Source organism: Eufriesea mexicana, unplaced genomic scaffold (assembly GCF_001483705.2).
Source record: "Eufriesea mexicana isolate 0111107269 unplaced genomic scaffold, ASM148370v2 scaffold4744748218, whole genome shotgun sequence".
Classification (NCBI taxonomy): Eukaryota; Metazoa; Arthropoda; class Insecta; order Hymenoptera; family Apidae; genus Eufriesea; species Eufriesea mexicana.
Genome location: NW_016907861.1, coordinates 89,816 through 106,296, shown reverse-complemented (window position 1 = coordinate 106,296; position 16,481 = coordinate 89,816). Strand labels below are relative to the sequence as shown.

The following is a 16,481-nucleotide window of genomic DNA, read 5'->3' as shown; positions in this document are numbered from 1 at the left end:
TTGTTCGACACGTTCCAATGCAAATGTCAGGTTGAGCGTTCCGACCTCGCGTAATGCGCATGTTAATCGGTCGGGGCTACGTCGTGTACCGGTACCAGCGGCATAATTCGCTCAATTTACAAGCCTTATCGCAACCGTTGCATTTAATCGTCGAGTATTAGGTTATATCGTCGGGCTGACGTTGCCGCCTTAACGGATCGACGCGTCAAAGATGAATTTCCGCATGGCAAAAATCAGTTTCCGGATTAACGTGCGAAACCTTTCTTCCCGAATAATTCATTGGACGAATAAAAATACGTCGCCTGAACTTGGAAGAATAATTTCTCGATTATAATCGTATCGCGAATTGCAAACTTCATTGTTTACATAGACCACCATTCCGGTAATTATACTCGTGAACAACGTTGAATGCCAAATGCAAATTGTTTCGCAGTTGTTCGTCTTTGAGTGCCATCTGTTCAGACGTTCTTAACGTCATCGAGGCTATTCGAAAATTATTAAAGACTGATCATTCAGGAGATTAATAAAGAGGTATGAGGAAAGGTGTATGACTCGATAAATAATATACGTTGGCTGAGTTTATATTTTGTTGTAATTTTCTGCAACCCAGGCAACCATTATTTATCGTGGCGTACGCCTGAAGAAATTTCGTGAAAGTAATTGCATCGCGAAATAAGTATCTGGATAGTGGAAGTAAGAGGAAACTCGATTCATCGGATTTTTTAAGTTTTTCTCTTTTTCCTTTTTCTAGGATGTTCGAAGTACTTGAGTAACTTGAAATCTTCTTAGACCAAACGAGAAGAAGTAAGGAACAAGAGACATCCAATTTCAGCCCCCTGGTGTGTAATAACCGAGGAATGTCAAAATGGGGAAAATGCAGGTGATATTAGAATAATCTCCTTCTCTACACCTCGGGCTCAGACCTGTAAAGTAGATCCTTGTTAAATTTCTGCAACATTGTTTAAATATTTAGGAATAAACTGCAATGCACGAAGGGAAAAATTTTTGTAGCAAAATTTACTCAATTTAAATTTAAATTAAAAGGATCAAATAAACCTCTTTCATTATATGTCATAAGAAAATATACGAATAATTTATTTTTCCGTTCTTTACGTTAAAATATATATATAGGAATATTTTCAAAGTAAAATCTACTTCATAAAATCAAACAGGTTATATTATTCAATATTTATATAATAATTCGTCCATATTGAAATATTCTTCTTTTAATTTTTTTTTTCTTTTTTCTTAAATTCTTTAGGTTTTTCATTTAAATAATTACCTGGGATCTTAAAGTTAGTAAATTGCAGTTAGTTGCAGAAATACAGATAGTAAATATATATGAATAAATATTAGGAATTTCTTTGTACGAGATGTTATTTTATTACAAAAGTGATAACGAATAATATTAATTATGGTTTTCAGCATATAGTTGCTTACATTACTGGGGGCGCAAATGGCATCGGCAAGGCCATTGCTGAGAAAATTTTTAGCCAAGGTGGCAAGGTGGTGCTGGCTGATATATCTTGCCATGGAGCTGAAGTTGCCGAGAGCATGGGCGAAAAAGCTTTATTTTCGTGTACCGATGTAAGTTAAATTGCTTCTGTCATCGTCACTTATGCGAATATACTTATCCTTTATATCAAATAAAATTATACTAGGAAATGAGTAATTATTCTTAACTCTTTCGGAGATATGTTTGTACATTACTAAAGAACGTTGTGTATATACTCAAATATTAAATAGATATATTTTCCAAAAATGAATTACATTTACAAGTAATGTAAATGTACGATATTAACTTTAGTAATGCATTTAATGCTAAACCATAAGATGATATTAAGACTTCTTGAAATTAAGATTAACAAAGCATCGAGCCTGTAAGAATAGAAAATAATGATAAATTATTTAATAAATTATTAATTTAATTTAATTTAATAATAATGTATCTGTGTTGCAGGTCAGAATCGAGCAAGACATAATCGATAGCATGAGCTGCGTGAAAGAGAAATTCGGTGGTGTGAATGTGTTGATTAATTCCGCCGGTGTTGTTGGCTGTGAATCAATATACGACTTCAAAACTAAAAAGCCACATTCCACGGACTTGTACAAGTGCATGTTCGACACCAACGTATGGGGCGTATTTAACGTGACTCGTTTAATGGTCGGTATGATGGCGGAAAACAAACCCGATGTAAATCAGCAAAGAGGAATCATTATAAATCTCTCGAGCATGGTGGCGTACGAAGCCCCCCCAATTTTGGTCGCCTATGGTGGTTCGAAAGCCGCGGTTTCTGGCATGACGATACCTTTGGCCAGGGGACTCGCATCGAAAGGAATACGCGTCGTCACCATATGCCCTGGTTACATAGACAGCCCCATGACAGGTGTGTCAATGGTAAACCTATATGTACATCAATCCCTTGCATGCACAGAAATTTGTTGCTATTAACTCGCTCTATGCCCATGTTAACCATTCCTGGTCGTCAGGTAGTCAAATGATAATCGTACATAAAATATACAGTAAAACATTGGAAGCAACCAAAATAAGGAAAATTAATTTCTATTCTTAACGAGTAAGGTCTAACAAGTAGTGTATTGCAATATCTGTTCCTTCAGTTAACGTAGTTCAATTGAATTAGAAATGAAGGAAGATATACTTTACTGTTATATTTAGAATATATTAAATATTAGGTGAAATAAGTTAACAATGTTGGCCACCACCTGGATATTCCAGTATTTGTATTTATAAAAAGAAATCCTTTATTTTTGCATGAAATTGAATGTAAAAATAATGGATTTCTTTTTACTTCACCTAATATTTTACCATAATATCTTTGTGTAAATAGTAAGTTTCGAGTATGAAAAAGAATAATATTGTTATTTATTTAAATATGAAATGAAATCTAGAACTACATTGTTCATGATAGACTAATAAAATACATGTCATTGATAAACTGTTTTAATTGTATACAAATTTCTGTTCGCATGTAGCCCTGCATACACCTGAGGAAAGAAAAACAGGGATTTCCATGAACCTTACACCTAAACGTTACGGAACCTGCGAGGAGGTTGCCCATTTAATCCAAACGTGTATCGAGAATCCATTAATAAACGGCGAAAATATACGTATAGACATGGGCCACCGATACAGTCACGTAGATGATGCAAAGGAAGATTCGAAGCCATAGCCAGGACCTTCTGCCACCAGGAAACGTGAGTATATTTGCATGCAATCTTATCAGTACAAATAACATCGCTTTACTAATCGTCAAAGCGATTCTTTTCTGACAAAATTTCAACAGGTACAAATTCGTTTATGAACATATCCTGGCACCTAATCTCTGATACAATTCGATCGCTTACATGGTAATACCCAAGAGGTATTACCACACTCTTGATACACACATTCGGTGTCATCTATATGCACGTTGCGATTCTAAGTCCTTCATCATTCGCATACTCGAATAGCTTCGCTTCTTCCTACGCGACGCAATCTTCAGTCTTATTCGCTGAATGCGATAAACGATAAACTTATGCCTGCATCATACCAGCTGACAACCCCCGTCCGTAGTTTCTGTCTGAACGGAACAGAAGGCTCCATTCAAGAATGTCGCGAAACAAAGAATAATGATCGTCGTAACTGGCGGAAAACACGATCAGCCAACGGGTTCTCGAGCACGTCGCGAAGACGCGGCGTCATCAGCGGCGACGTGCAACCGCACAGCCACCCACTTTCTTCCGGATGAAATTTATGTATGGAAATATCCGCGTGAGCATTACGCATGTAGAATATCACGACCAGCAGCTGGAGGCCCTCCCGTGACGACACTTCGTAGGAAAATGTATTTTAGCGCTCACCATGGAGGCGGCAAGGTGGAAATATGCGCTCGAACGACCCTTTCCTTTTCCCGCGCCATTCGTTTTCTCCGTGTTGCTACCGCCCGCGAACCTGTCGTCGAACCTAAACCTCTGGAGTCTTCATCGACAGCCCTGCAGGCATTGACGCCGCGAGCTACCACATACGTACGATCTACGCCATCCACCCCCTGTATTTTCACGTGTAGATTCGCGTCGCGGCGTTGCACTCCTTGCGTGCCCGAACGTTGTCTCCTCATGTTTTATGCACGCACGATGGCAATTTTACGAGGTGGGAACAGATTGTTAGGAGAACCGGCAAGCACGAATCGGTCAACGCCCGTGAAAACCGTGTTTACCTTTCCGTTTTCGTTACTTCGGCATTGAGTGAGGCGTTCCTGACGAATTTTAATACCGATTTCCGATGCAGCATTTTGGCAGATTCCTGGGGCTCTCAGCTAAAATTCCTTGGTACCTTTATGGTATTCTAAAGTGAACGAGTGCATCGCACGTGTCGAATGAATAAAAGGTGGACTAATAACGGGAAAACGTGTTGCAGATCTTCTTTAATCGAGCTGAGCCGAATTTGATAGAAGTTAAGAACTCTTTCTGATCTCATCGGTGATTAAGTATCATTTTGGAAATCATTAAGTGTCGCGATTTTAAAGATATTTGTTTGAAACAACGATACAATCTTCTTCCCTTGTTCTTACTTAAAATTATCGCGTGAGATACTTCGTAGATTCGACTTGACTTTGAAACACTTAGGAACGGTGCTTAAGGAAGAATAAATAACTTAGCAGTTGAACAAACTGGAACACAGTTTGCATCCATATCTTAGAAGCATAAGAAGCAACACGTGGCTGCGTAAATGCGTAATGAAAAGTGGTAGAAAACCGCGTAATACGATATATGTCTGTGCTTAAACCAAATTTTTCAAGACTGCACAGTTTCGCAACACATAGGAAAGTAACATCGCATCAACTCGACTCTAACACGAAGAAACACCACGCATTTAGGTACAAATGAATTGTATTTAGGAGACAAAGGCTCGTGAAGCAAAACAACTTTTTCAATTATAATATTACCATACTACATATTTCCAATCTACTGATAGTTACAGCGTTAGTTACATTTTCTCTTAAGCATAGATACGTTAAAATTTCGTGCAACTTCCGATTATATCAACCCGAGGCCAGGGCAGCCAAGATAATAGGGGTCAGAGCTTTGGCGATAATTGCGACTATAGCCAAGCCATCCTGGATTACAAGCAGAGAAGTGCCCTCTGGCGTGTTGGCAGCTACTTTGGCGAATATCTTCAGAATAGTGTTGCTCAAGGCATATAGGGCCTGAACAGGTCTGGCGTCGCGAATCGCGTTCGCAGTTGCATGTTGAATGGCGTTGGTCAAGTCACTCGTGCCACCCAACGCGCGCACCGTAAGGTTTCTAGCAAGCTGGATACTCTCTTGAATGGCGGGTGTCAGAGAAGAGGAGATATTCGGTACATTCGAAATCTTTAGTAGCGACGCGTTCACCTTGCTCCAGTCTACACTGGAAAGCGACGGGAGCAGTTTGTCCAGAGGGTTGGAGCTCAACGATTGTTCGTTCGACTCGGATGAATCCGAATTCGAAGAACTTTGTCCACCTAGTACACCCTTAAGTATAGATACGCCAGCATCTATTATCTGTTGAAATAAATTCATAATATTATAGTATAGTTTCACGTGTGTACAATATTTTTAGGATTCTAGAGTAAGTGTATGGGAACACCTGGACCTTCCTCGAAGATGAGGAGTAATAAACAGACCTCGGATTCAGCTCGAACGTTCAGGGTGTCATCTGAAGTGCATGTGGAAGGAGTATGGACGGGTCGTTTATGACTGAACCCAGTAGGAACAATGAGCGAATGTTAGGAATGCGTCTGAGTGGTTGAAGTACCTGGCCCACTGAGAAACTGCGTGTACAAGACGGAAGATTGCGAAGGTAGTCTTAGGGTCAGTTAGGAGTCAGTTCTGATAGACAGTCTTATACAGAGTTTATGAAGAATCAGTTAGAAAGAGAGAGAGTCTTAGGCGGATTTTAGTGTGCATAGTTGAAGGTAGAACATGAGAGTGTCTGTCAATCACGTAATCATAGATCAGTTATTAGTCTAATCTTATAATTATACTTTCCTCCTAGTCTCGTTTAGCTCGCAATAAATATATATGTGTTAGAATAAAGTAATATTTCTTATTCTTCATATCGCCAATCGAACATACCCCTACATTAATGGCAATGTGCGTGACAATTTGGCAAATTTCTTTGACGTAGCAAAGCTTCGACGAGCAACTGTCAGGCTCGATATTGAAATTTATTGTTGATAGCTTCGTTGGAAAGTTTTGTACTACCGCGTGTGCAGCTGTGACGAATTCTTACGCTTCGTTGTTCGTGAAATATCGCAAGTGGAACAAACGCAATACCTTGGCGATGGTTCTATGCCTCTTCGTTCCAGAGAAACCGAATATACCCGGATCTTTTAAAGAAGATACTGAAATTTTGCTACGTACATGCAATACAATATACACGATGTTAAATCATCCACTATATAAATTGGAAATTTATACAAATATTTAAGTTGCCTTTGGCCTTTGAAGCTGACTTAATTCGGGCATTGACAATCCAACTTCAAGAGCTGCAAACGGACAAGTGGCTTTTGTTTTTTAATATAAAATACGATTGCATTATCGTTGTTCTGTATCGAGATAATAAAATGCAAGTATTAGAAAGACTGAAGCAGAGGATTTATTGTAAAAGCTTACCGATTTCGAGCTGGCGGATGCATAAACAGCGTTGTAGACGCTGACACTAACGAGGAGTAAGCACAACACCTTGAAGTTCATGATTGCTTCGTACTACAGCTTCTATCGAGGAAGTGGCGAGATATTTATACAAAGCTGATGAATAGCGATCTATTACTTAACAAACAATGCCGAATATAATAAGCTGCACCTGCGCCTCTCAGTTGCGTCGTTCAGTGACTTCTATAATTATTTCTTGGAATATTATCGTGATTAACGTAATGTATCATTACGTGCAGAACATCGGTGCAGTTACGAAATGTTCTGTAGAACCTATACATAACCTATAAAATACATAATTCGTGAACGACTGGATAGATTTTCACGTGTGTATTACGTGCATGATCGTATTCCATTCGTATATCGATAAGGCATTAACATTCAGTTGTCAGTGGCATAGAAATAATTTCCGATAAATGAGATAATTGCATGAACAATAGCAAATTTTTCTTGGGAAGCTGGAGAATAATAACTTGCCATATTTCAAGTTTAATTCGCTATTCCATTACGTTATTAGATTTTACCTTATTCTTATTCTTCAGATTCACCTAATATCCTCAACTTTCTTCTATGACCCCAAAAATATTAAAATATTTAAAGCAACTGAATTTGCGAGATTCCCTGATTCCTTCAAGTATAGTTTCCTTAAGATATAAGAATTTTCCAGGAAATTAAAAATCTAGTTTATTCGAAAAGGCATGGCTCTAGCAAGCAGGTTTGCAGCATCGAAAACGATATCCTAAATACAAGGACCGTGCGAAGGCTTGTTCAGGTATCCCGATCACACCGTACGATGTCAAAAAATCGCCGTTCATAAGTACCATGTCCCTATCGCGCCGTAATCCGTGGAATATCATGAATACGATATGACTTCCAATTTAAATTCTTCGCCGGGAGTTGGAAAGGAATTTTCGAGCGGCGGCATCGACGCAGAGGCGAAATCTTTGAGGGGACTATAGCGGCGGAATTTTCGCGAGGAAATGAACACGCGGCATCCTGCTTCGAAAGTTTTCCTTTCAGAGATCCACCGATTCGTAAACGTAGACGATGTTTCGCGTTCGACGCTCGACGTGCACCGTTCGTAAACAAAATCCAGGGCTGCACCCTGCCGCGAGCACCGTTGTGCCAGTGCGTGTCGCGCTTAGAAGAATTCCCCGAATGTTCGTTGCGTTTGATTCCCGTGGCAAAGATTTCGTCTGAACCGCCGCGATTTCGGTCGCTTATATGTTACGCGGAATTTGCAGCGGAATGAAATGCCGCGTCCAACTATCGGCTAAATTCTCAACTATTCCTCAGATCTTCGACTCGCTAAAAGAGATCCCGGTCAGAGATGAAAGGAAGCTAGCAAGGACAAAGAAAGAAGGGCCTCCTTCTGCCGACTTGGTCCTTGGAATTCAGCCAATTCGTGTAAAAGCTCTCCTGCTTTTCGACTCTGCCATTCGTGTCCCTGCCGTCGCGATCGATGATCCCGAGGCACCCTACCTCTGATCCCGTAATAACGCTTAATATTCAAAAACGATCTCGCTGGGTGTCGCGTTTGCAGAAGGCTTTATAGTCTTTCCTTTGTCTCAGAACTGCGTGCAGATGTGGAGCCAAGTGAAGGGCTGCAGTGATCTTCAGCCACGTTTAAGGGTAACAAATACGAGTCGGATTGGTCATGAGAGGAGGATACCATGCAGGGTAGGGTTTGATTTGTGATTTTTGGGACAGTATCGTTCATCGTTTGGTGTTTCTTTTTGTCTCGTAGCAAATGTTTTAACCCTTTCGGTAGTACTGTCACCCATGAAACGTTTTCTGGGTACTACCGTCACCTATTCGCAGCATCCACGAAACGTCACCGATGACTGTCCGAGTGAAAAATTTAGTGTCAATTACGCTTGAGGTTTCTATGAATACCGCAAAACACGTTTTCGCAGGTTACTCTGCTGTGCAGTGCAACCACTCTTGTGAAAACTTCCTCGTACTACGAATGTATAACCGAAATCGATAGATGATAAAACGAAATCGATTTGATGTAAAATTTATTTCTACGCAAGAGCAACATGGCGTGGAATAAGACGTCTGTCTACGTTGTATAGAATCTGTACGAAAGTTTCAATAGTGTAAACGTAATTGAAATGATTTGAAATTTTTCGAAATGATTCCAAACCCTGCGAACTTGAGAACTTAGGTCGAGAGAAATCTCACCACTGTAGAGAGAATTCGCTGGTCAAATTAAAGCTGAATACGTGATTTTATTATTGCTCGAACACGCAATTTTACGGCAAATAGAGTGCCACCTGTGTACAGGCCATTAGTAGTACAAGATTTCAATCACTCACAACCCGTTTCAATCGTGTACATTTATTCCGTACGTCTATTTATTATTGTACGTAGCTACAGTTCCTGTCGATACATCATTTTTGACAAGGAATACCATGTAGACGTAAAAAGAGGGTAGAAAGCAGTAAGAGTTGCGAGAAGCGGATGAATCTTCCCTTTTGTACCTTAGCATCCCTTGCATGAGCTACAATGAGGAGCAGTTGCAACAGCTGCGTCACTTGTAGCGTGTACATTTATTACAATCGCGAGTGATTAATTGTTACTTTGTCTTTTCATCGGCGTATACTATTATTATCCAAATTGTCTCAAATGCAATTCATTTTTCCACAATTGTAACAACGTGCAACGTATAATATTCGAATTTGTAGCTTCTCGCATAGGTCTCCGAAGTCTATTACCAAGCAGAAATTAGTTTCTAAATCTTCTAATTAGTACATTCGACACATCTCTTCGAAGGTAGGCACTTTCATTCGAGGAGTATGAGAATTAAGAAGAATCCTCAATGTGCTTCTCGCAATAAAAGACAAACAGGGCACCGGGTCATCGTTGTAACCATTCGGTCCATATGAAAATTCCTACAAATTGAGGAAACAATTGTTTGAACAATTGTTTGTTCCTTTGAAACAAAGTCAAACAATTTCCTTCGCTGCTCTCGCGATAAAAGAACGCTCGTTTATTCGGAGCTAAGCGCGACTTATTCTTGCCCTATGCCTTACCTTTCAAAATTACAGCTTCCGCGACGAAACTGTCAGCAGCAGGCATGCGGGTACCCTCGCAAAAGCGGATAATGCTCGGAGAACAAGCGCCCAGGGATGCATAATTGGGGAGGGAAAGGGGCAGGGGAAGAAAGAGAGGCTCGATCGCGAAACATGTCTGAATCGCGAGGGGCCTCGGGGATGATGCACGTGCTCGTTCGTTTACTTCGCACCCTTTTCATCCGACATCTAGCATCGACGACGACAATCGATGCTCGTCCTGTTCGGTATTTAATACGTTCTCGTCTGTCATCGGCGGATTTGATAACGCATCCAGCCGCCTTACCGAGTGGAGCGAAGTAAAAAGAGTAGGAAAGGGAAGCGAGCGACAAGAAAAGGGTTCCCGCGAGTAAGGGCGCCTTTTGATTTATGTAGTCGTGTCTGTGGAACGACGGCGAACATCAATCACCGGGCACGGAAGCATCGACGGGTCGGGCCATCGAGCAGGCATGTGCGAATCGTGCGACTCGAATCGACAGCTCGGATGAATGCGCGGAAAAAAACAGTCTTGATAACCCCATGTTACCCCCTAGCAGTCTGTGTCCTACGCGGCCATTGTAAGAAGACTTTGTTCGAGAGAAAGCTTGCTGACACGTAGCAACGAAATGGCCGGTGTACCCAAGTGTGTACTTCTCGTGATAATTGCAAGTAAAGCTAATAGTAAGCACGCAGCTTATTTTATTCGAATTTTTTTTCTACGAAAATTCGTATTTTTCATGCTTTTCATTCTTTTAATTACGGTAGAATCGAAGCAATGGAAATGACGAACTGTTTCAAATTTAGAAACGCATGGAACCTGTCGATTTCTAAATTTCATTGTCAGTGCACTTTACGGAGGGATTAATTTTTCTCGATACTTGAAAACGCAGCTAAATTTCTTCGCATAATCCAGAATTCCGTGTGTGTCACATCCCAGATGAAAGATAATTAAGCTGTCAAATATGTATCCAACCCGTTTCACGCGGAGCTACGAAACGGAATTTTACGTAACACCGATATCCAGTGATCTATGTAGTCGGTTAGATTTTCCAGAACATTGTCAGAATATTACAACATTGCACGCGCTGAATTATTTACGTTGTCTCCGATGCGTGTTCGGTGACGTTTACCGAATTTCACCCGGAGAGCTTGCATTTTTTTCGAGTGAGCGATACCCCGGCAAACAGTCTGGTTAGCAATGATCGCGCCGTTGACGCACGTGCGTGATTGGCAGAAATTCATTTCGCGCGATTTACATGCCACGGAAATTGCGTGTCTGCGGCGCGTATATCCAGAGACCCTTTGTTTAGATGCCAGCGTTTGTCATCGTGGCCCGCGTAGGTGAGCTGTCGTCGCGGTCGCAGACATAAGACTGCCATGACTGTGGCCACCCTCCGCCGTCGGAATATTGGGCACAGATGCAAAGTGTCGAGATTGCAGACGGGTCTGATGGCGCTCGAGATGATTCAACGCGTACGAGAGGGACCCATTATCTTCTCGAGCAAACCTCGCAGCGGGTCCATAAAGCGACAACTTCTTCGCGACGCGTTCAACGTCTTTGCGACCTTGAAGACGTCTCTCAAATTAACGCGAGCTCCAACGTGTGCGGAGATCGTGATAAACGTTTTTCAACGTGTTCGTGACTTTTTGAATCGTTAAACCAAGTTTAAAGTATATCTCTGTATAACCATCATCTGCCCAACTCCATCGCCCACTGTCAACTAGCAACTCCAACTTATTCTCTTACGATTGCTCTTCAGTATTTAAGCGTCATGCTGTTAACAATGAATAAGAAGAAAGAAACGATCAAAGATGCCTGGTAGATGTGTGCATTTGGAATTATAAAGCTCGATATTTATCTGCGACGATAGCTAGGATTATATTGGATATATTTAAAATTTTTCCAAGATTTCTGCGAGCCAATTATGTACCTCTTCAGTGATCGACGACTGATCATTGACTTCAAAGACGCGAGGAGACTTCAAAGGCTGATAAACGTACGGCAGAGATGATTGCAAGGTAAAAGCGCAGTCAGTTGAATCATTAACGCATGACTTTTGCAATGGAAATTGAATCAGCGACGAAGGTTTTCGCGCAGGATTGCCAGGCTGATGTCTGACTGGCGTGAAATTGTAAGATTATTCGTTTTAGCAGAACCGATTCCGCAATCAAGTGCTACAGAGGGTTGAAACGGTTTCCGGCGCGCATACCCCACCCTCGTGGCGCAACCGGCCACGCGATGCAGGCCGCATGCATCGGCGCTGCAATGTTTGCCAATCAAACAGACTTTATAACGAGATGAACGCGTGCAGTTTGTTGACGGAAAATATTGAACGATCGTAAGGCCCGACATTGTGCTCGACAAAATGCCGGCTGGTATATTTTCCATTCAATGGGGGAAACGATTCTTCTGGCGGCAGAAATATCCCCGATTTCCCGGTTCTACGTTAAATAAACCTATTCAAACGATATCGGATGCTTCTGACACCGATTCAACGACGTTGTCAGCCTAATGGCCAGACACGATCGCGACGACCAGCCAATTTTCTTTTCGACAACCGTGGTATCCATCGAGAGGAAGCCCTACGATTTCGGATACACCGCCGAGAGTTGCCGGTTGGCTGTCTCTCCATGTTGTCCTTCCATTGTCACCCTGCTAACTGGAGAGTGTACGGAACAAGCACGACCAAAGTACGCTATCGTCGATACGTTCTAACGAGTTCTTACGCAGCCCTATTGTGTCTCCGGACGAAACTCTCCTGGAGAGTCGAATATCCCGTGCGGCAAACACGGTAGATTGTTGGTAATTGCGTCAGACCGCATCGTGAAACCCAATTGCTCCGTATTAGTACAGTTCTTTGAATTGTAATTGATTGCACAGGATAATTTATCGTCGATGCAGTCGTGGGCAGTACGTCACCTGGCACCCCTTTCACGCTCCGGTTACCAGCTACCGATATGGCCGCGTACTGCGAAGAAAATGGCGTTTATGTACATAATCGTACGATATATAACAGAGAAGAACGACATTGGAATAAACTGGAGAATTCGAGGCGTCTTGGAGCCTCCGTTCCGAGGAACGTTGCCACTGGTGGTGGGGAAGCCGATAAATTTTTCCAACGGATCTGCCGGGAAATCCGAGACCTTATAAATAATGAATTGGACGGGAAGAATGACGATAACGGATAACAAAGAAGAAATTACCGATCGGGAAGAACGATCGAGGCTCGAGTTAGAAATGCAAATTAATCGGAGTCGCGAGTGATCCATTTAGCTAGGAGGCCGTCCTCCTCTAACCGAGACCAAACAGTGGCCCCGTAATGAGATAGCTTGAGCCACAATACACCCTTCATCCGTGCGGAAGAGAAACAAGAGAATAGCATTAGCGGGGAAACGTAGAGGCGATCTCGACCGATCAATCGTTGCCGAACGTTGTATCGCTATCATCGTCAAAAGCGGTAACAACCGTAACCACGATCGTGTCGATTATCCGCCTACGGACTATAGACGAAAGCCTAAAGTCCAATTAGGCGAAGCCGCCTAGCGGCTTGTAATCCTATCGGCTGGGAAAAAATTCGCGACCAGCAGCGACCAACGATCTTGGCCACTCGAGCGCGAATCGAAGAAACGGTGATCGAGCTTATCTTGAAATCCAGATTGAAATCGATCGAGTGCCCGCGCGTTTGCACACGCTGTACAGGTTCTATAGTCCTCGTGAATTTCCACGAGGTTCGATCAAGTGGACGATCTATGGTCCACCTCGGAGGATTCAGACGTGTGATCCTTGATGAAGAGGTCATTCAGCCAAGGCTCGAATCACCACGAGAAAATCGGTCGCTCGAGTCGGTAGTGCTCCGTTAGATAGCTTACGAGGCAGTTACCAGGCCGTTACCATGTCGATGATGCCACTTGTCTCGAGAGGCTGCAACCTGCTTCAACCTAGCCCTGCTCGAAGGACACCGTAGCGTCTGTGCCTGCTCCATCAATCGCTCGAGTGACTTTGACATGGCGGCAGCATTCGCTAATAACTGACTTTGTATAACAGTAGCTCGCGTGTTTCTTCGTGTACCGTGAACACAGGCCTCCATGCCTCCTGTATTTTTCTTCGTGATTGGGTCGATATTCGTTTTAGTTTTATTTATCGTTTGGTACATACCGGTTTCGTTTGTCGGTCGAGCATCGTATTTTCGTTTCGTGTTAGAATTCTGATGCTAGACGAGGGATGGTGAAATCGAAGATGAAAGAGTTTAGCGGTGGTCGGTGTATCGGAATCGATTAACGTTAGGTGTAATTAATTCCGAAACGGAGGCCATATCACGATTAAATTCGCGTTAAGTCATTCGAAAGGTACATTCTTCGTATTAATTGAAATCGATGGGATTCGTTAATTCTGTATATTTAATAAAAATAAATTTATAATTTATTAAAATAACGGTACGCAATGAATGGATAATTAATTTTATTATTTTTTTCGTGCTATATAGCCAATTATCGAAGAGTTTCTTGCAAATGAAGATACTCAGCTTTTATGCAATACAAATGCATCGACGATAAGTTTATTGTCATAAATGCCGCGCAAAATAAAAGATGAAGTGGCGATCAGGAAGCAATCGTTCACGTAAAAGGGATTATATCGTTAAACGTAGCGACGAATAATCAGAATTTTAGTGTCTAAGGTAATATCGTGGATGGACGATCGGGAAGGTTTATTTTGCATTGAGATGCAAGTAAGTAATCGAAGGTTTATGTCGGAAAGAACAGAGGCCAAGGAGTGTGTAAGTGGAGACGACTGCTGCACTTGGTAGATAAAACAGACTAGGGTCTGGAGCAAGCTAGATGCAGTGGTTCGACCAACCTGGAGGTCCAAGACTGGAGAGCTCCTTAAATCACATGTAATCGTTTCCGACCACTCGCTGTCCAGACCCGTAGGATCAGACAGCGCCAGTTTAGACCAACGTGTAAGTAACCTCGTCCCATCTTTTTCGTCTCTTTCTTTTAACCTTAGTTGAAACCGTTCACACCTTGTTCTCCTTCCCAATAAGATGTATTTTCCTTTAATTTACCTCCAGTTCGATGAATTTATCGTCGAATTCGGTTCCGAACGAAATCTTTGCACTCTCTTTATTGTCCCATTTATTCCATTAAACGATGGGTAATGAATAAAATACCACAATTGATATATTATCACGCAATATGTCATTGCATCATCAATCGATAAGTAATTAACTTGTTTTGGAGTAGTTATCAAACCATACGCTAGTTATGGTACACGTGGCGATCAGTTTGACTGTAAAAGTCAGTTAGTTCGTTAGTACCATTAGTACCATTTATGAAACGAGTTTAAGTAATTTATACGACCTGTGGGGGTCCTCCCCCCGCCATCATTTGATGTCTGCTGGTCGTAGGTATCCTCGCGATTGGTGTTGCTAGAAGGGACGTTAGGAAAAGGAAGGGATGCGTTTCGTCCTGGGCCTGCTAGCGGACTCATCAGTAAGGCTTGCTTAGCAGGCCCTTAGACACTGGGGATACCATTGGAAAGACGGGAAGTTATATATATAGGAACTGGGAGTTTTCCGAATCCTTGAAGGCGGAATCCATCTAGTGGCGAGGGCGAGAACGATGGTCGCTACAGACCTGTATACAAAATTTCTAGATGCAATTATGCAATTTTGGTCTCGAAACGTAACTCGAAAATTGTTACGCAGCTCGAAGAATTGGGAATTTCGAACGAGTTTCTTCCTTAACCGAGACGCTGTCAGCATCCCTAATTCGATCGGGCGTAATTAATAAATCAATATTGCACGCTTTCGTCGTCATCCTGGATGATGGACCGACGTCCGTAAAATCGAGCAACGTTGTTTGACAGAACGTTATCGCAATCTTCGTGTCGTTGCGCGGTAATGGAAGGTCGTCGACACCGCGGTGAAATGAACGATAGTCTGCGGGCCTGACAACATTATCAATGGATTCACCGGGGCCACGATATAATAGAAATCGTAACCCCTCGCGGAAGATTAATCGTCGATCGGATCAAATTGCCGATGAGACGTGAAATTCAACGCAGATTCCCCCTTTCTAGCCTACCCACGTTCGCTGCAAATAACGTTTCGTCTTTCCATTTTCGTCCAGCGGAGGGAAATTTTCCATCGCTTGGATGGAAAATCCGTGGAAAACTCGCTACTTTCTTTCCACGAAGGATCGCTCTCTTACCGAAATACCTTTCCTCTTACGCGGTTCGCAGAGACGTAAGGATGGGCAAAGTTGGGAGAAGAAGAATGCCTCTGCGATACGATAGCTGGATCGTCGGATACAAAGAACCGATGGCTGGAAAGAGGGAAACGAGTTAAACGAAGCTGGTCGCCGAGCGGATAGAAGCGAAAAGCGGAGCGAGTTGCGGTACCGGTGACAGAGTTACGTTGTCGTGTGTAACGAAGTAGATTAGTCAGTGTGACAGAAGAGCGTAATTTCCTAGGCAAATGACACCGATCGTGGAACCGACGCGCTGCGTTTCCACTACACCTGCCACGTGTTTCTGTGGCTTTTGTAAAACATTCGCTATCGTGTCATAGAATGGAGAAGGAGGAACACTCGTCAAGAGTCGTTTGATAACCTTCGAAAAATAATGCGAAAACACGTGACGAGGAATATGTGCGTACAAAAATTCTGCTTGTTTACAGAGAGCTGCTGCAAAAGCTGCATTTAACGGAGAATTGTTAAATAAGCAGTTGAA

General features: G+C 42.3%; 2 protein-coding genes across 2 annotated transcripts in view; one reads left to right on the top strand and one right to left on the bottom strand.

Moving 5' to 3' along the window:
* Positions 1-756: 756 nt before the first annotated feature.
* LOC108547296 (3-hydroxyacyl-CoA dehydrogenase type-2) overlaps positions 757-16,481 on the top strand; it is a 54,621-nt gene continuing 38,896 nt past the window's right edge. Inside the window, exons 1-4 of the mRNA XM_017899785.1 lie at positions 757-880; positions 1,426-1,587; positions 1,961-2,387; positions 2,995-3,216. Of these exons, the coding sequence (XP_017755274.1) occupies positions 866-880; positions 1,426-1,587; positions 1,961-2,387; positions 2,995-3,191 (801 nt within the window). The 5' untranslated portion in view covers positions 757-865 and the 3' untranslated portion in view covers positions 3,192-3,216. The remainder of the gene's footprint in view (positions 881-1,425; positions 1,588-1,960; positions 2,388-2,994; positions 3,217-16,481) is intronic.
* LOC108547374 (uncharacterized) lies at positions 4,935-6,754 on the bottom strand. Its single transcript, XM_017899908.1, has 2 exons — positions 6,657-6,754; positions 4,935-5,543 (listed from the first exon to the last, which is right to left on the bottom strand). Exons 1-2 carry the CDS (start codon positions 6,735-6,737, stop codon positions 5,043-5,045), a joined length of 582 nt encoding a protein of 193 aa, XP_017755397.1. The 5' UTR covers positions 6,738-6,754; the 3' UTR covers positions 4,935-5,042.